Genomic DNA, 19,976 nt, shown 5'->3' on the forward strand with positions numbered 1-19,976 from the left:
CATACCCATATGTTTTGGTCATGCCCGGCACTACAGGGGTTTTGGATGGGGGTGACAAAGGTGCTTTCAAAAGTAGTAGGAGTCCGGGTCGAACCAAGCTGGGGGTTGGCTATATTTGGGGTTGCACAAGAGCTGGGAGTGCAGGAGGCGAGAGAGGCCGATGTTTTGGCCTTTGCGTCCCTAGTAGCCCGGCGCAGGATATTGCTAATGTGGAAAGAAGCCAAGCCCCCGGGGGTGGAGACCTGGATAAATGACATGGCGGGGTTTATAAAGCTAGAGCGGATTAAGTTCGTCCTAAGGGGGTCGGCTCAAGGGTTCACCAGGCGGTGGCAACCGTTCGTCGAATACCTCGCAGAAAGATAGACGGAATGGGAAAAAGAAGGCAGCAGCAGCAGCCCAGGATCGGGTGGGGGGGGTGGGGGTGGGGGGGTGGGGGGAGGGGTGGGGGGGAGGAGGAACCAGAAGGACTCTCAGGGTTGTTAATATATACTGTATAGTATGTATAGGTCGTTGCTACAGATAATTATATATTGGACTGTTAAATTATATTTTTGGAGAGTGTTACTTGTGACAAGGCAGTTGCCAATTAGGGCTAGTTTTCATTTTTGTTATTTATTATTTATTCATTTTTTGTTTATAAAATAGGTCATTGTTATTTGTGTTGTTATAATATTGTGTAAAGGATGCACAATGTACTGTGTTGGTTGACCAAAAATTTTCAATAAAATATTTAATTTAAAAAAAACAATACTATCGAGTGGCACTTACTTGACAAAAACCTGCTCACAGACGCTCGGTTTACATTCTGCTAGGGTCACTCAGCTCCTGACCTCATTACAGCCTTTGTTCGAACATGCACATAAGAGCTGAACTCCAGAGGTGAGGCGAGTGTGACTGCCCTTGACATCAAGGCAGCATTTAACCGAGTGTGGCATCAAGGAGCCCTAGCTAAACTGGAGTCAATAGGAATCGGGGAAATCTCTCCAATGGTCAGAATCATACCTGGCACAAAGGCAGATGGTTGCGGTTGTTGGAAATCCATCATCTCAGTCCCGGGCCATCACTGCAGGAGTTCCTCAGAGTAGTGTATTAGGTACAACCATTTCAGTTGCTTCATCAATGACCTTCCTTCCATTATATGGTCAGAAATGGTGATGTTCACTGATGTTTGCACAATGTTCAGAATCATTTGTGACTCCTCAGATACTGACATAGTCCATGTGCAAATGCAGCAAGACCTGGACAATATCCAGGCTTGGGCTGATAAGTGGCAAGTTACATTCATGCCACACAAGTGCCAGGCAATGACCATCACCAAACAAGAGAGAATCTAACAATTTCCCTTTGACATTCAATGACATTACCATCACTGAATCCACAGTACCAGCATCCTGGGGGTTACCATTGACTAGAAGCTGCATTTGACTAGCCATATTCAGACATGGCACAAGTCAGCAGAGTGATAGAATACTCTCCATATGCAGCTCCAACGACACTGCAGAAGCTTGACCCCATCATGGACAAAGCACCTGCTTGATTGGCACTGCATCCACCCCAATAAACATTAAATTCCTCTACGACCGACGCACAGCAGTAACAGTGTGCGCTATCGACAAGATGCACTGAAGCAACTCACAAAGGCTCCTTCGACAGGTCAGGTTAGCGTTATTTGCTTGCCGATGACTCCACTGCCCAGTTGAAGCCCAGTGTAAAAAGCAAAACCTGAAACAGTTCCTTTTCCTAATGTACTACCCTATCTCGCAGTGAAAACACGCGTCACAAAAAGAGAGGCAGGTTTCGCAACAGAGGCAGAGACAGGTTAGGCCATTTGCCATCCACTCCTGTCGACATCAATCAACATGTGTTCCCTGGTTGCAAACATGTGTTTGGAATATGTGTTCCAAAACCCTGGTTGGTCCCCACTTGGGAGTATTGTGAGCAGTTCTGGGCACCACGCCTTAGGAAGGACATTTTGGCCTTGGAGGGAGTGCAACGTAGGTTTACAAATATAATACCTGGACTGCAGGGATAAGTTACAAGGAGGGATTACGCAAATTAGACCTGTTTTTGCTAGAATTTAGAAGGTTATGGGGTGATCCGTTCAAAGTATTTCAGATATTGACAGGGAAAGACAGGGTAGGTAAAGATAAATTATCTCCACTGGTTGGAGATTCTAAAACTAGGGGGTATAGTCTAAAAATAGGACCAGACCATTCAGGAGAGATGTTATGGAGAACATCTTCACTCAGAGGGTGGTAGAGGTTTGGAACTCTCTCCCACAAACAGCAGTTGAAGCGAGATCAGTTGTTAATTTTATATCTGAGATAGATAGTTTTTGTTAAACAAGATAGTAAGGGAAATGGGCCAAAGGCAGGTATATGGAGTTTGGCCACAGATCAGCCATAACCTCATTAAATGGTGGGACAGGCTCGAGGGGCTGAATGGCCTATTCCTGTTCCTATGTTCCCTCTAACAGCTCCATTTGGGCAGCATGGTAGCACAAGTGGTTAGCACTGTGGCTTCACAGTGCCAGCGTCCCAGATTCGATTCCCGGCTTGGGTCACTGTCTGTGTGGAGTTTGCACGTTCTCCCCGTGTCTGCGCGGGTTTCCTCCGGGTGCTCCGGTTTCCTCCCACAGTCCAAAGATGTGCAGGTTAGGTGGATTGGTCATGATAAATTGCCCTTAGTGACCAAAAAGGTTAGGAGGGGTTATTGGATTACGGGGATAGGGTGGAGGTGAGGGCTTAAGTGGGTTGGTGCAGATTTGATGGGCCGAATGGCCTCCTTCTGCACTGTATGTTCTATGTTCTATGTTCATTGGACACATTCGCCTCAGGCTGCCCAACCTCCAGAAACCATGATACGTTGCATTTTCGATGTCCCAAGGGAACTTTGTGGACCAGTTTGCAAAGGCCAAAGAACAGACGAAGCCTAAATCTGAAAATAATCTTACCAGGAAATCTACAGCTGTCAACAGTGGTTTATTAGTGTTACACATGCTGCATTTTCACTGCCTTGAAGGGACCCAGTTACGCTTCAGAATTCAATTGAAATCAACTCACTTTCAAACGGCGAACTGTCTCTCACAGTCGCAAAGGAAATCTGTCTTTGCGCAAAATGCAACACACAAGTCTGGAAACACGAGAGTAAATTAGTACAATCCCATACTGCTGAGGCCGCAAGAAAGTAGACAATATACCGACACTCTTTCATTCCTGAAGAACAGGAAAGCCATGAATTAGTCAAACAAATATAATGGATCTTATTTTAAGTGTTAAATTAGTCCAACCCAATCCTGAACTGTAGCAATGTCGGGCTGGAGTGTTGCATAATGCTGGTCAGGCTATTAATAATATACTCAAAGAGAGGAGGAGCCTAGGCAATATATATTACACAGGTACAGGGACTGTGCTTTGTGGTGTGACTTTGGCCAGTCGACCATTGTCCGTCCGACAGCAGCTGTGGGTGCAGAGCTGACAGGCTGCACAGAAGGAGTTACAGCACGGGAGGAACCTGCAGACACTTAACCTCCAGACCAGCCAGCCTGGTGACCAACAACACCAGAACAGGAGGACCACCCCAGCAATCACTCCCAGGATGATGTAGAGGGTGAGCAGTGAAACGTACGACTTGGCGTCTGCAAGGAAGAGAGAAGAGCACAAGTTGCATCAAAGATTCGACAGATTTAGGATCAATTTACCTTTTAATCAACCAAGAACCACATCTGTTACAATAATTTATTCCCAGGGCAGGACTCCAGCCAGAATTCGTTGGGCTAACAGGAGGAACTCCTCATGTGTATGAGACTAACATGGTTAGGGAACAAGTTTGTTATGTGTTTCCAAGAGCCTGATCCATGATGCTGGAAATTCTCCATTTATTCCACCTTAGGAATATAGTTCAGTTCACTTCTCCTCTTCCTTGACACTGGACCAATCAGCTCACTGAACATGGATGACGGCAAGGAAATCAGATAAAAACAAACCTGTAGTTCCTAAAGGGGGCTTGCACCATTTACCAACCCTGGACAATGACTGGTGGGACCCACATCTACTGTTGTAGAGGCCAAAACACTCCTCCACCTCAGTGGGGGGTTCATGCAACAGTGGCTCCTCAGACCAGGTTCAGGATTGGGAACCTCCAGTTTAGGCAATTCCTGCTGCCCATCCCAGTCCTGACTCACCATTCGAGGGTGTGGATTGGCAGGAGTACATTGATGATACATGTCTTACACTTTTCAGTGTTGCATTTCATCACCTGCTGTGTGCCTGATAGTTCCACCAGCCTGTTCACTTCCTCTTGAAGCTTGTTCTTATCTTCATCACTGTTTCCAACATTTCCGAGTTTTGGGTCCCCGACTCCCAAGTTCAAGTCATTTAACGTCTATTAAAAACAACAGTGATCCTGGTTTGGGAACTGGGGGAACTCCACTGGATATTCTCTCTAGTTTACAAAACAGCCCTTCACCACTCCCCGTCTTCTATCCTTTCACTAATTTTGTCCCATGACGCTCCTGCCCTTTTAGCTTCAGTTCTTCTAACATGCCTAATCTGTGACATTTTATCAAATGGCTTTTCAAAGTAACAGACATGACATCAAATGCACTTTTGGAGAGCAAGAGTACATGGAGGAGGGAGGGAGTACATGGAGGAGGGAGGGAGTACATGGAGGAAGGAGTACGTACATGGAGGAGGGAGTACGTACATGGAGGAGGGAGTACATGGAGGAGAAGGGGATACATGGAGGAAGGAGGGAGCACATGGAGGGGAGGGAGTACACGGGGGAGGGAGGGAGTACATGGAGGAGGGAGGGACTACATTCCTGGAATTTAAGGTCAAGGAGTTTTCATTCCAAGATAACAAACTTTAATGAGTTCCATAAAGGATACTAAAAGAAAAGGGAAAATGATTACATCATTATTTAAACAAAGCACCTGTGACAGATCCTGGATAAAGAACGCTGTCTGGTAGAAGGTGATGACGTCTATTTGGTGTTTGACAAAGAGCTGAGAGGTTGACAGAAGGAGAAAGTGAATTGTTCGGCTCCATGGTGCTTGAGCTGACTTTACCAACAGTTGCTGAGCTGGAGAAATTATCTACAAAAGAAGAAGGTTCCAGTGGGTGGCAACATAAGCTCAAATAAGCATTGATGTAATTAAAAGCCTTTCAAAGATATTGTCATGTTCTGTACATTGGCCAGTATGAATGATGCACTACAGAACATCTGGTTCTTGACTAGTTAAAATAATTTTTTAGAAAACTACTGCGTGGTAAAGATAAAAGGAATAAATATATAACAAACTACTAACACTAACTAATTGATCTAAAGCTACTGCAAAATACATCTGTCCACCAACACGACCTACTCCCAACTCCCCTCGGCACAGAGTCACGTGGTAGGTTTACACTGCCACCTGGTGGTCGGAGGTTGTGTACATTTTTATATACAAGATTGCTTATGCATATCATCACATCGTCTTTCTTTTGGAAATGTAGTTATTTACATTCATTAGATAATTTTTAACAATTCAATATAATATGCATGAATATTTACATCTTTAACCTATTTACAGTCTGTCACAAATTCAGTCTCTCAGGTTTACGTCTTAGCCTTGTTGATCTTCTGAGTGGCTGCTGAACTTGTGAAGTTACTTCATCTTCCTTTGTAGTTGTGGATGCAGCTTGTTGTTGTTCTTGTATCGTTGTGTCTTTATCTTGTTGTTGTGCTGCACAACAAGATGCTGGACTCTATCTTCTTGAGCTTGCTTAGGACTGCTGACTACAATCTCCGGTGGTGCCCATGGAGTGAACGGTCGCACATTCAGCAGCTCTCGCCCTTAGTGTTTTTTTTAAATGGTTTTTAAGCCGGATTTTTCAGGAAATTTCTCAACATAAGTTGATCGAAGGGAGAGGAAAAGGAGGTGACCCTCAATTTATGGAATCGTGTCCGAGTAAGAGTTGAAAAAGAAGAAACCAAAAGATGAGTGAAAGCAAGGCTCAGAGGTCATCGATAAACAATGGTAACGAGACAAAGCGTGTCCACGCCAGCTCACTGGTCGATGGAGCAATGGGTCGAGTACCTGGATGAGAAGTTCGTGGGGCATCGTAAGAAGTGTGCAGAAGACATGACCCAGGCGATAGCCTCGATTAAGGAAGTGGTTGACCGGGTGGAGGAGAAAATGACGACCCAGACACAGGAGATTCTAAATTTGCAGGAGCTGGGGACTGAACGAGAGGAGGAGTCCACTACGATGGTTTTGGAAATTAGCACACTACAGGATAGCCAGAAACGACTGCTGGATAAGGTAGAAGACTTGGAGAACCGGTCTCGCAGACAAAATATCCGAATCGTCGGGCAGCCAGAGGGAAAGGAGGGGATCAGATGCGGGTACGTATGTGGGGAAGATGTTGCAGGAGATGGTCGGGGCAGATGTGTTTGACAAACCGCTGGAGGTGGACCGGGCACATAAGCTGCTCGTACGTAAGCCCCAGGGTCGTGAGCCGCCGAGGGCCACGGTGGTGAGGCTACATCGATTCCTCGATAAGGAGCGTATCATGAAGTGGGCCAGGCAGACAAAACGGTACATGTGGGAAAAATCAGAGATCCGGGTGTAGCAAGACTGGGGACCAGAACTTGCACAGAGGAGAGCAAGTTTCAACAAAGTTAAGGGAGCCCTGTTTGCAAAAGACATTAAATTTGGATTGCTATACCCGGCTCGTCTTTGGGTGACCTATGAGAAGAGGGAGCTGTACTTTAATTCTCCGGAAGAGGTAGCTACTTTTATGAAAGACAATAATCTGGCTTAGGGACTTTTAAATTCTAACTGTGGTGGACTGAGTGTGGGGGTAGGGATAAAGTGGGGGTGGGGGGGGGGAATAGTTCTGTGTTTTGTTTTGTCTTGTTTATAATTTCCGTCTTTCTAATTTTGTGAGTTAAGTCGCGATGTTCGGGAAGAAAAGCTTTTTTTTCCCTTTGTAATTTGATTTAGATTTATTGCTTTATGTACTGGATTACAGAGGAAAAAACTTTTGAGTTGCGACGGGGGGTTTTCTTTTCTGTAAGAAAGATGGTTGATTCTTGCTTAAGCATAATTTTGCTTAAGCTGCTTGAAGCTTCTTCTATTGTGTTTGATTCTGTTTGAAGGTGAAGGGACTGATAAGAATTGGTTAAAGGGGAGGGGTGGGCTTTGTTGCCTGCGTGTTGGGGATGGTGTGTTTTGTGAGGGCCGCGAAGAATTCAGCACGAGTTTCAAGGATACAAAGAAATAACATTTATTTACAATAACATATATATACACAACAGCAGCAACCTCGCTTGCTGCTTACTCCTTCCTGCTGGTTCCAAACTGGCCAGCTTTATTTATACAGGGCGTCTGCTAATGATTTCTCTGCCCCCCTCATTGGGGAAGCTCATACTCCCACAGGATTGTGGGATTGTTATTAGTCCCCAGCCAATGGTAAGTAGGCAGGTTATAACAGTGTGTTTGCTTTTGGGGATTGTTGTTACTGTGTTGAGTGCTTGTGTTATGTTTAGGGGAGATAGAACCAGGCAGATGGAGGTTTTTTGACGCCAGAGGGTGGGAGCTGTTGGGCTAGCTGGACAGCGACTTCACGGGAACAAAGTGGGGGGAGAGCTGAGGAAAGACGAAGTGGGGGGGGGGGGGGGGAGGGGGTTGCTGCCGACGGGTAAGGGACAGCTAGGAGACTGGAGATGGAGATCAGATGGCGGTCGCCGCCGAGGGGCGGATCAAGTGAGGTGCGGAACACGGGCTAGGAGCTGGCCTAAGAAAGGTCATGGCTGATCAGCAGGGGAGGGGGGGCAAGGGCCCCCCCCAACCAGACTGGTTGCGTGGAATGTTCGTGGACTGAACGGGCCGGTTAAGAGAGCCCGTGTGTTCGCACACCTGAGACAGTTAAAAGCGGACGTGGCCATGTTACAGGAGACACACCTGAAGCTGGGAGACCAAATTAGCTTAAAGAAGGGATGGGTCAGGCAAGTGTTTCATTCAGGATTGGACTTTGAAACAAGAGGGTGGCTATCCTGATTAACAAAAGGGTGACATTCGAGGTGGGGAGGATAGAGGTAGACCCGGGAGGCAGATTTATTATGGTTAGCGGGAAGCTAGAGGGAATGGCAGTGGTGCTGGTGAATATATATGCCCCAAACTGGGATGATGTTGCGTTTATCAGGAAGGTGCTGGGAAAGATCCCAGACCTTGACTCGCACCGGCTGATCATGGGGGGCGACTTTAATACGGTCCTGGACCCAAGATTGGACCGGTCGAGTGCTAGGTCGGGGAAACTATTAGCAATGGCAAAGGAACTGCGGGGGTTCATGGGGTAGATCTGTGGAGATTTGAGAGACCAAGGAGCAGGGAATATTCATTCTACTCCCATGTACGTAAGGCGTACTCCAGGACAGTTTTCTTCATGCTGGATAAAACACTGTTAGCAGGGGTTGAGGACACTGGGTACTCAGCAATTGTGGCTTCTGATCACGCACCACATTGGATAGACCTACGGGCAGACACGGGAATGTTCCAGTGCCCACAGTGGAGACTAGATGCAGGGCTGCTAGCGGGCGGATGAGGAGATCTGTGAGCGAGTGAGAGAGGCCATTCGGGGGTACATAAAGATCAATGACATGGGAGAGACTGCAGCTGGGATGGTCTGGGAGGCACTGAAAGCGGTTATTAGAGGGGAATGTATTTCGATTCGAGCTCACAGGGATAAAACTGAGCGGTCGGAGCTGGACAGGTTGGTAGGAGAAATCTTACAGGTGGACAGGAGATACTCGGAGTCTCCAAATGAGGAGCTCTTGAAGGAGCGGCAGAGACGTCAAATGGAGTTTGGACCCTTTCCCAAAAGGGGCAATATATGAGCATGGGGAGAAAGCTAGCAGGATGCTGGCGTATCAGCTGAGGAAACAGGAGGCGGCGAGAGAAATAGGGAAAATAAAAGATATGAGGGGGAAGATGGTGACGGACCCGGGGGTGGTGAATGAAGTGTTCCGGAATTTTATAGGCAGCTATACGAGTCGGAATCCCCGGTTGGGAAGGAAGGCATCAATCAATTCCTGGGGAGGCTAGAGTTCCCGAAGGTAAATGAGGAGCTGGTGGAGGCCTGGGGGACCCGATTGGGCTTGGGGAGGTGATAGATGGACTGGGGGAATCGGGTAAAGCCCCGGGACCTGATGGATTCCCAGTGGTTTTATAAGAAGTTCTCTGGGTTACTGGGGCCGCTCCTGGTTAAGACTTTTAACGAGTCCAAGGAGCTGGTACCTTTGCAGGATGCTACCTCCATCCACTCCTAGACTGACCCCTCCCCCACTACCCACTCCCCCCAACATTATCACAGGCATCAATTTCTGTCAACCTGAAGGGAGACAGGGGGCGTCATTCTCCGACCCTCCGCTGGGTCGGAGAATGGCCGTTGGCCGCCGTGAATCCCGCCCCCGCCCCCGCTGAAGTCTCCCGTACCGGAGATTGGGCGGGGGCGGGAATCGGGCCGCGCCGGTTGGCGGGACCCCCCGCTCAATTCTCCGGCCCGGATGGGCCGAAGTCCCACCCAGGAATTGCCTGTCCCGCCGGCGTAAATCAAAGCTGGTATTTACCGGCGGGACCAGGCGGCGTAGGCGGGCTCCGGGGTCCTGGGGGGGGGGGGGGGCGCGGGGCGATCTGACCCCGGGGGGTGGCCTGGCCCGCGATCGGGGCCCACCGATCCGCGGGCGGGCCTGTGCCGTGGGGGCACTCTTTCCCTTCCGCCTCCGCCACGGCCTCCACCATGGCGGAGGCGGAAGAGACTCTCCCCACTGCGCATGCGCGGGAAACTGTCGGCGGCCGCTGACGCTCCCGCGCATGCGCCGCATTTCCACGCCAGCTGGCGGGGCACCAAACGCCATTTCCGCCAGCTGGCGGGGCAACAAATGCCATTTCCGCCAGCTGGCGGGGCGGAAATCCCTCCGGCGCCGGCCTAGCCCCTCAATGTTGAGGCTCGGCCCCCAAAGAGGCGGCTTCTTAATGTAATTAATGTAATTATGATGCCAGCGGAGGGGCGCGAGGCTGAGGTGGTAGTTGCCATGGCTGCCGAGAAGGCTTTCGATCGAGTGGAGTGGAAGTATCTATGGGATATCTTAGGCAGGTTTGGGTTTGGGCAGGGATTTGTGGAGTGGGTCCGGTTATTGTACCAGGCCCCGGTGGCAAACGTAAGAACTAATCAAGTTAGGTCAGAATACCTTATTCTATGTCGGGGGACAAGGCAGGGATGCCCGCTCTCCCCATTACTGTTTGCCCTGGCCATAGAACCCTTAGCAATGGCCCTGAGAGCAGCGAATGCCTGGCGGGGTATAGTGAGGGAAGGGAGGGGGGGGGGGAGACACAGGGTCTCTCTCTATATGGACGATTTGCTGCTTTATGTCACGGGCCCGGTGGGGGGGATGACCAAAATCAAGGAGGTATTAGGAGAATTTGGGCGAGTTTCAGGCTATAAGTTAAATATGAGAAAGAGCGAGATGTTCGTGATCCAGGCACGGGGGCAGGAAAGGGGGCTGAAGGAGCTACCTTTTAAAGTGGTTGGAAGGAGTTTCAGGTATCTGGAAATTCAAGTGGCCAAGGATTGGGGGCAGCTTCACAAGTTAAATTTGGGCAAAGCAGTGGATCAAATGAGAAGGGATTTCCGTAGATGGGACGTGCTCCCACTGACGCTAGCGGGGAGGGTTCAGACGGTGAAGATGACGGTCCTTCCGAGACTGCTTTTCTTTTTTCTATGTCTCCCGATTTTTGTCCCAAAGGCTTTTTTCAGAAATATGAATGCGGCGATAGCGAGGTGCATATGGCCGGGTAAAACCCCGAGAGTAAAGAGGGCACTCCTGGAACGAACCCGCGGAGAAGGGGGCTTGGCTCTCCCGAGTTTTATTAACTTTTACTGGGCTGCCAACATATCGATGGTCAGGAAGTGGGTAGTGGGGGAGGGGTCGGTCTGGGAGTGGATGGAGGCAGCATCCTGCAAAGGTACGAGTCTGGAGGCTTTACTGACGGAGCCCCTGCCGTCTCGCCAGTTCGGTATTCTACAAATCCTGTGGTGGTGGCAGCCCTAAGGTTGTGGGGGCAATGGAGGCAGTATATGAGACTGGAGGGGGCGTCAGTGTGGTCACCGATCTGTCACAATTACCGGTTTGTCCCAGGGGGGCTGGATGGGGGCTTTAAGGTATGGCAGCGGGCAGGGATTGAGAGGTTTGGGGATCTATTCATCCAGGAGGGCTTTCCGACCTTGGAGACATTAGAGGAGGAGTTTGATTTGCTGTGTGGGAACAGGTTTCAGTACCTTCAAGTGAGGGACTTTGTACGGAGGCAGGTACCAAGCTTTCCCCGCCTCCCCCTGAGGGGCTACAGGATAAAGTGCTGTCAAAAACAGGGGTTGGAGGTGGGAAGGTTTCGGACATATACAGGGAATTGTTAGAGTGGGAAGGGGCCCCTATCAGAGAGGTGAAGAGGAAGTGGGAAGAGGAGCTAGGAGGGGAGCTGGAAACTGAACTGTTGGAAAAAGCCTTGAAAAGGCTAAATGCATCCTCGCCCTGTGCTAGACTCAGCTTGATTCAGTTCAAGGTAGTCCACAGGGCCCACATAACGGTAGCCCGGATGAGTAGGTGATGAATGGTTACTGTACTCTTAAGACCATGTAGGTGATGCCCCTTTAAGACCGGGTTTGGAACCCTGGGGGACTCAGCCCACCAGGGTGCCGTATATAAGATGACGCCCTGTAGGCGGCACTCAGTAAGCACACGTCTCTGTAGCTGGCTAGTTCTCTGCTTATTAAAGCCTTCATTTACCATTCCACACTCTCGTGTCGTTATTGAGGGGACTACAAGTAGTTCGACGAGGTGGAGGACAGATGCGGACAGTGTAGGGGTAGCCCAGCCAACCATGTGCATATGTTTTGGGCATGTCCGAAATGGAGGGAATTCTGGCAGGGCTTTGTGGCTGTTATGTCAGAAGTCCTAGAATGTAGGGTAACTCCGAGTACAGAATTGACAATATTTTGGCTGTCGGAGGATCCGGGGGCAAAGATGGGGGAGGGAGGCCGATATCTTGGCCTTCTCTTCCCTGGTGGCCCGGAGACGGATCTTGCTGAGATGGAGGGGCTCGGAGCCCCCGATGTCAGGAGTGTAGGTCAGCGACATGGCGGGGTTTCTCAGTCTGGAGAAAATCAAGTTCGCTCTGAGAGGATCAATACAGGGATTCGCCCGGAGTTGGCAGCCGTTCATCGATTTCTTCAACAAAAATTGAACTTCAGCAGTAAGGGGGGAAAGGGAAAAGGGGGGGAGAGGAAAACAGGAGACATGGTAATGTTAAATAAGGACAGGGAACTCAGTATACGGGTATTTGGGGACAGGGCGGGAGAAGTGGGGAACGTGGTCTATTGTTTGTTGGTCTTTCAGGGGGTATTTTGTGCGTCAACCGCGCAGTTGTTTTAGAAATCTCATCATGTTAAATTGTGAAAATTACAAATGCTTCAATAAAATATTTTCGAAAAAAAAAAAGAACTACTAACTACTTCTTCTTGCGGTCACATCACAAAAGGTTGCCGAACTTTCAGCTGAGCTCTTCGGTTTTTCCTTAAGACAATGCCTTCACCCGTGATGATGAGATATGAATTTGGGCCTGCTTGTTGCTGTACCTTTGCAAAGAGGAGCTGGAATGTGGCGACTAGGGGCTTTTCACAGTAACTTCATTGAAGCCTACTTGTGACAAGCGATTATTATTATTATTGTTATTATTAGAGCTACTGCAAAATTTGTCTATCCACCAACACAACTTACTCCCAACTCCCCTGGGCACAGAGTCACGTGGTACGTTTACACTGCCACCTGGTGGTCAGAGGTCGTGTACATTTTTATATACACGATTTCTTATGCCTATCATCACAGGTATAACACCTCGAATTATAGTCACAGTAACTCCACTGAGTCACATATCTGTCATGCAAAATATCGTGACTGATAGCTTAGATAAATGCTTAATTGAATCAATTAACTTATTGATTTCTTGTAAATTAATTAAAATAGACCAGTGATGAATAAGTAGCCGGCAGATAATTGTCCAATCGAATTTCCTAATTCTTTTCAAAGCTACCAGTCATGAACCAATAAGTAAAATCTGACTGAACAAATTGTGGAAGGAAAGGTTGCTTTGATCTCAATGTCATCCCAAAGCACTGAACAGCCAGTGAAATACTTCTGAAATGTAGTCATTGTTGAAATACAGGGAACACAGCGGCCAATTTGCACCCATCAAACTCCCACAGACATCAACACAATAATGGCTACCTGTTTTGGGTCGTAAAAATTACCCCCATTCTTTTAGTAATGTTGGGTGAAGGATAAATATTGGCCAGGGCACTGAAGAGGGAACTCTGCTCTTCTTCAAAATTGTGCCAGGGAATCTTTTACATTCATCTGAGAGGCCAAACTGGGCCTTGGTTTCAAATCTTACGCAAACAAACAACACCTTAGGCAGTGCCTACGTGCAATCCCACACTGAACTATCTGCCTGGATTTTGTGCTCAGGGACTAGATTTACAGTCCCCAGCCAGGCTTTTTTTTGGCAGGAATGGGGATGTAAAATATGACGGGTGGGTAGTCCACTGCCTTCCTGACCACCCCTGACCCAATCCCTATGATCGGGGGACATGGGTGAGACGCTCACTGGCCCATCAGCCCGTAGGCCTATTGAAGCTTTTGTGACCAATTCATGTCCACTTAAGGAGCTCGATCCACCTCCACTGCCATATCCCCTTTGGGCAGTGGAAAGGCGGGTGGGAGTGGAATGGCTGTTCTTTTTAACCAAAGGTGGTGAAAATGTGGGAAGGGAGGGGGGTTATATCCTTTGGACAGAGGGTGGAGGGTGTGGTGGAGGGAGGGCTGCCCTGTGAAAATTGGGGGCACCCACCCTCCCATTATATCCCCTTTTCTGCCTCCCCACCTGACTTCTAAAATCTGGGAAAGGTAAATTTCAAAGAAGGATAGGGACAATCGGGAAAAGATGAAAGAAGGAAAAATATATTTAAAGGAAGGTTGGAAGCTATGTTAGTAGGTGCGGCCATGTAAAATCCTGAAAAGAGTGCTGTGCTGGGACAGAACCGTGAAAAAAGCAAAGTGAAGCAGACTTCAGCCACCCCAAAGAAGTGTCTGTTCCAGAAAGAAGGGTTTTATTTTCAAGCTCTTGGAATCCTTCACATGGCATTGAGAGAGAGAGAGGGAGAGAAGCCCTGTGACATATCTTCCCGAGAGCAACAGTGGGTGCCTTGTGGTAAACTTATTGGAATCTTTATAGAATAAATATCCATCGGAACTTTTGTCTAAAAGAGGTGTTTGTTTGTTGGTATAACCAAGTATAAATATTTGTCAGCCTAATTTTAACTGTATAAATGTGAACTTGTGTGTTTAAGTTTTCTTTTATTAATAAATGTTATAATTTACTACTGAAAATTTCCAGAAGTGTTTTTAACTCTTGATTTCTCTCTAAGCATCTTCTCGTAATAGAATACAAATTGAAAACCATTGTGATAGCTCTCCATGTTTCCCTTTGGAATTTGCTAGGCACACCACATACCACATTGCAGTTCAATGTCGCAAACTAATTTATCATATATACTTGTGTAAAAATCAATTTCATGTAATAGTCAACCCCATGATATTTGGCTTAAATCATAAATTTTTTCAAATACTTCCTGTCGATGTCGACACTACTTTTTCAAGGAGCAAAGCCCAAATATTAATCTCTACAATTGCACAAAAAATGCAATTCATTATTTATTGAAAAAAGTTACACTTACCATATTTCCTCCACATCCTGGTTGTCAATTGAGGCAGGCAGATTGTAGATTGATCCTGATTTGGGGGGATGGGGAGAGACTGACAGCTCGGAGAACAGTAATGAATGGAAACAGGGTGCAGGGACCGACTCCCACAGCGAACTTTGATGAGGGTTCGTGCCTTGTGTCCTCAATCATTATCCTCTTGGGGATTGGAGAAGAGGGAGGCTCAGCCTTATCAATTGGGACGATAGAGGACACCTCAATCCTAATATCATTTGATACCACATGCATTTTTAAGAAGGTAGCGAGAGAGTTGAATTGGAAATATTTCTGATTCCAGAAACATTTAATCGAATACAGGCACAATGGGGAAAATGACCTGCTTTTGTGCTATTTGATTCTAATCCCTATTTATGCCCCTGTGTGAGTCCTGTTCAATGCAAATACTCTAGTCTTACTTCTGCGTTTTTCTGGGAAAAGTCCAGATTCATCACTGCCACCTCCACAGTTATCAATACTTTCTGAATCACAGACCAGACTCTCGGAAATGCAGTTTCTGTTTTGACATTGAAAGTATTGTTTACTGCATGCTGAAGATTTGAACCCTGTGATTAAAGACTGGAAAGTTTCAGATTTTCTACGTACATTATTATTTCTACTTTTGTTATTCCAGGATCAGAGTGATGACTTTGAGTTGGAACTCCTCCCGTGCCCCCCCCCCCCCTTCCCCATGGCGTATTTTCCAGTCGGGGGGGCGGCCCATCATTGGCTGCCGGTGAGATCGTCTGGTCCTGCCAATGTCTATGCTATTTTGCGTGCCCCTCCCATCCCACCGCATGGGGTCATCATCGGCGGGACTGGAAGTTCCCGCTGATGGGTCTTCCGGGGTCCCATTCGGCAGGGATGGAAGTTCCTTCCGGGGGTCTTTCGAATCCAGCCGATGAAATTTACCAAGATGAGTTGTTGAATATCCTTTTTCTAAACAATGCAGTTATTGTAGGTAGAAAGAGACTCAGAAACTCATTCCATGATAGCAACATCCACAGGGCAGAGCTCACAGCCATATTATTATGGCAACTGTTTATTTGCAGGATTTTCATTCTAAGGTTTAAATAAGCAGTTTCAGTGTTAAGTATTTATTAAAGAGTGTTACCATAATTTATGACAACAGGAAGCTGGGCAGGAAATGCAAAAAACACAAAAGCATTAACTAACGGCATTTCACAAATCTGATTCAGAAATGTCCAAATGAATGGTGTGCGACTTGGAACTATATCACCTTCACTGTCACTGGGTCAAAATCCTGGCACCACCTCTCAATAGGCACTGTGGGTGTACCTACACATTGTGGTGCAGCGGTTCAAGAAGGCAGCTCACCACCATCTTCTCAAGGGCAATTAGGGATGGGCAATAAATGCTGGCCGAACCAGTGACACCCAGGCTCCCGAATAGATTTTTAAAAAATCTATAATTGGCCATTTATTACTGTTATTGAAGTTACATTTTGGTGCAGTAACAAAAAGGATCTTTTCTTTAATTGTTCAGTTAATGCAGTTTGTACCACACGGGCGGGATTTCATGTTTTTAAAAATAAATTTAGAGTACCCAATTATTTATTTCCAATTATGGAGCAATTTAGCGTGGCCAATCTACCTAACCGGCACATCTTTGAGTTGTGGGAGTGAGACTCATGCAGACATGGGGAGAATGTGTAAACTCCGTACGGACAGTGACCTGGGGCCGGAATCGAACCTGGCTCCTCAGCGTTGTGAGCTGGTGGAGGGATCTTCAGGGTCCTCCAAACTTTTATACTGAATACAATGTACAAGAGAATAAAACTAATCTAGGAGCATGAATAGGAGAATCAGTCTTTAGTTAAACAACTTTGTATTTGGACCTAAAGGCAAAGGGATTATGGGCTGTAACTCTGCGTAACTTGCTGGATACTGCCATCCCAATATTTGACCTGTCATTAACCTGATTAAATTATGCATTACAGACCCATCCTATACTCACCGATCTCATGCATATCCACCAAGACACATTTCTAGAAACAATTTAAATATAATTATCACAAGAGTAGAAAATAAACACTTTGCCTATATAATTGAACATAAGTATTAACATATGGTAACATTCTGGGGAATGAATACAACACATCTCTGTCTCTTTAAATAAAGTAAATATTTAAGTATTGTATAGGCTCTTCCTGTTGATTCCCTTATTTCCTATTTCTTTCATTTTGCCGCCTTCATTGTTGATCCATATGATACTTAATGGACATATACCTTTAAGTTGAGCAGAGGATGTGAGGAACTCAAAAGTTACAAAGTAACACACTGTGCTAGCTTTTATACATCAGGGGCGGGATTCTCCCCTACCTGGCGTGGCAGGCGGTCCAGGCGCCGAGGAGTGGCGTGAACCACTCTGGCGTTGGGCCGCCCCAAAGATGCAGAATCCTCGGCACCTTCAGGGGCTCGGCCGGCACAGGAGTGGTTTGCGCCGCGCCGGCCTGCGCGGGAGGGGCTTGGCGCCATGCCAACCGGCGCCAAACGGCCTCCGCCAGCCGGCGCGAGTTGGCGCATGCGCGGGAGCGCCAGCATCTGCTGGCGTCATCCCAGCGCATGCGCGGCGGGGGGGGGGTTCATCTCCGCGCTGGCCATCGTGGACTGTTACACCGGCCGGTGCGGAGGAATAGAGTGCCCCCACGGCACAGGCCCGCCCGTGGATCGGTGGGCTGCAATCGCTGGCCAGGCCCTCCATGGGGGCACCCCCCAGGGCCAGATCCTCCTGCGTCCCCCGAGGCCGCCCGTTGAGCCAGGACCCGCCGGCAAATACCTGTCGTAACATACGCCGGCGGGGCCAGCCGAAACCGGGCGGCCACTTGGCCCATCGTGGGCCGGAGAATCGCCGGGGGGGGGGGGACTCTGCCAATGGCCCCCGACCGGCGCGGCCGATTCCCACCTCCGACAAATCCCCGGCGCCGGAGAATTCAGCAGCCGGCGGGGGCGGGATTCTCCGACCCCCCCGCTGGGTCGGAGAATCGCCGGGGGGTCGGAGAATCCCACCCCAGAACTCAGACATTTTGGCACCCAAGAGATCAGAGAGATTTGGCCCAAAGACCTTATTCTGCCCGGTGATTGGATCCTATCTGAGTGGGATGGTTTTCAGAGAACCAAAGAAAGGACAGTCGGGTCCTGGAGGCAGAGAGAAGAAGTTGCTCTTCTCTCTCTCTCTCCAGAAATGCTGCATAGCTGCTGTTTTTATGAACCTGCAGAGAAGCTTTGAGACCTGGATGAATCTACAGTGAAAACCATTACATACTGAAAGCAAAAATCTGGTACTGAAAGCCTAGATTGAAGAAAGGTGTGTTGGAAGAAGTCCATCTGAAACAAAGACTCTTATCCTTTCACTTTCATCATTATTTTATACCCTAATTCCCCTCTGTTTGGTTGTCTGTCTTGTGTGCCTGTAGAGGGTGGGGCAAGTTAAAGTTGGGGGGGGGGGGCGGGGTTAGGAATTGGATAATAGTTAACCAGTTTTATTTGTTGCATATTTAATTATAGTTATTGTTATTGATAAAAAATTAATTGTGTTAAATCTACAAACCTGGGGCGAAATTCTCCCCAAACGGCGCGATGTCCGCCGACTGGCGCCCAAAACGGCGGCAGTCAGACGGGCATCGCGCTGCCCCAAAGGTGCGGAATGCTCCGCATCTTTGGGGGCCGAGCTCCAACATTGAGGGGCTAGGCCGTCACCGGAGGGATTTCCGCACCGCCAGCTGGCGGAAACGGCCTTTGTTGCCCCGCCAGCTGGCGCGGAAATGACATGTCGGGGCGGCGCATGCGCGGGAGCGTCAGTGGCCGCTGACAGTTTCCCGCGCATGCGCAGTGGGGAGAGTCTCTTCCGCCTCCGCCATGGTGGAGACCGTTGTGGAGGCGGAAGGGAAAGAGTGCCCCCACGGCACAGGCCTGCCCACGGATCGGTGGGCCCCGATCGCGGGCCAGGCCACCGTGGGGGCACCCCCCGGGGTCAGATCGCCCCGCGCCCCCCCGAGGACCCCGGAGCCCGCCCACGCCGCCTTGTCCCGCCGGTAAATAGGTACTTTAATTTTCGCTGGCGGGACAGGCAATTTATCGGCAGGACTTCGGCCCATCCGGGCCGGAGAATCGAGCGGGGGGGCCCGCCAACCGGCGCAGACTGATTCCCGCCCCCGCCGAATATCCGGTACCGGAGACTTCGGCAACCGGCGGGGGCAGGATTCACAGCGGCCAACGGCCATTCTCCGACCCGCTGGGGGGGTCGGAGAATGACGCCCTAGGTGACTGTAGTTATTGGGCAGCCATCGATAAGACTTTGGGTATCTTCTCATAGTTATTTGTTTATACCAATTGTGTTGCGACTCAGGTTCAAGTGGGGCTGGAATTGACCATGCACTAGCCCAGGGGTCGTACAGTAATTAATGTATTCATTATTTGGCCAAAATACGGCATTCTGGCTGTAACATGTGGTGATTGGATCCTACTCAACTGGAATGATTTTCAGAGACACAAGGAGCTCTGTTTGGAACCTGGGCACTCAGGGGAAGGACCTGCTCTTCTTCTCTCTCTGTCTCTCTCTCTCTCTTTCCAGAAAGGCTGTGGGTTGATGTATTTCTGAAACTGCAGATATCTCAATTAATCTACAGTAAAACTTTTACAGGCTGCAATCAGACCCTGGATCTGAAAGCTTGCTTGGAAGGAAGGTCTGGATGGAGACAACCATCTGCAACAAAGACTCTTTTCCCTTTTACTTATGATTTTCACCCCTCTCCTACCCTGTGTGTCTGTCTATCTTATGTGTGTGTGTAGCGAGTGCGACCAAGTTAAAGTGGGAGATTAGGATTTTGGTAATAGTTAATCAGTTGCATTTGCTGCATATTTCATTACAGTTCTTGTTAGAAATAAAAAGTAATTGGGTTTGCATTTACAAACCTGTTGACTGTAATTATTAGGCAGCCAAGGACCAAAGACGACGGGCTAAGTGTCGACGCCGCCATAAAATCGGGAGTGTTTTACTCCGGCGTCGGCGCCCGTTCTGGGACCCCATTCTCCGGCCCACGCCGCTCCAGCTGCAGATCCCAGTGTGAACCCGGCGCCACGGGGTCCGCGCATGCGCAGTTGG

At 48.5% G+C, this 19,976-nt stretch overlaps 1 protein-coding gene across 1 annotated transcript in view; it reads right to left on the reverse strand.

The window, feature by feature from the left end:
* Window positions 1-709: 709 nt before the first annotated feature.
* ldlrad2 (low density lipoprotein receptor class A domain containing 2) overlaps window positions 710-19,976 on the reverse strand; it is a 41,561-nt gene continuing 22,294 nt past the window's right edge. Inside the window, exons 3-4 of the mRNA XM_072478564.1 lie at window positions 4,934-5,095; window positions 710-3,637 (exon numbers count right to left, since the gene is read on the reverse strand). Of these exons, the coding sequence (XP_072334665.1) occupies window positions 3,390-3,637; window positions 4,934-5,095 (410 nt within the window). The 3' untranslated portion in view covers window positions 710-3,389. The remainder of the gene's footprint in view (window positions 3,638-4,933; window positions 5,096-19,976) is intronic.

The sequence above is a fragment of the Scyliorhinus torazame genome, chromosome 16 (genome assembly GCF_047496885.1).
Source record: "Scyliorhinus torazame isolate Kashiwa2021f chromosome 16, sScyTor2.1, whole genome shotgun sequence".
In the NCBI taxonomy this organism is placed as follows: Eukaryota; Metazoa; Chordata; class Chondrichthyes; order Carcharhiniformes; family Scyliorhinidae; genus Scyliorhinus; species Scyliorhinus torazame.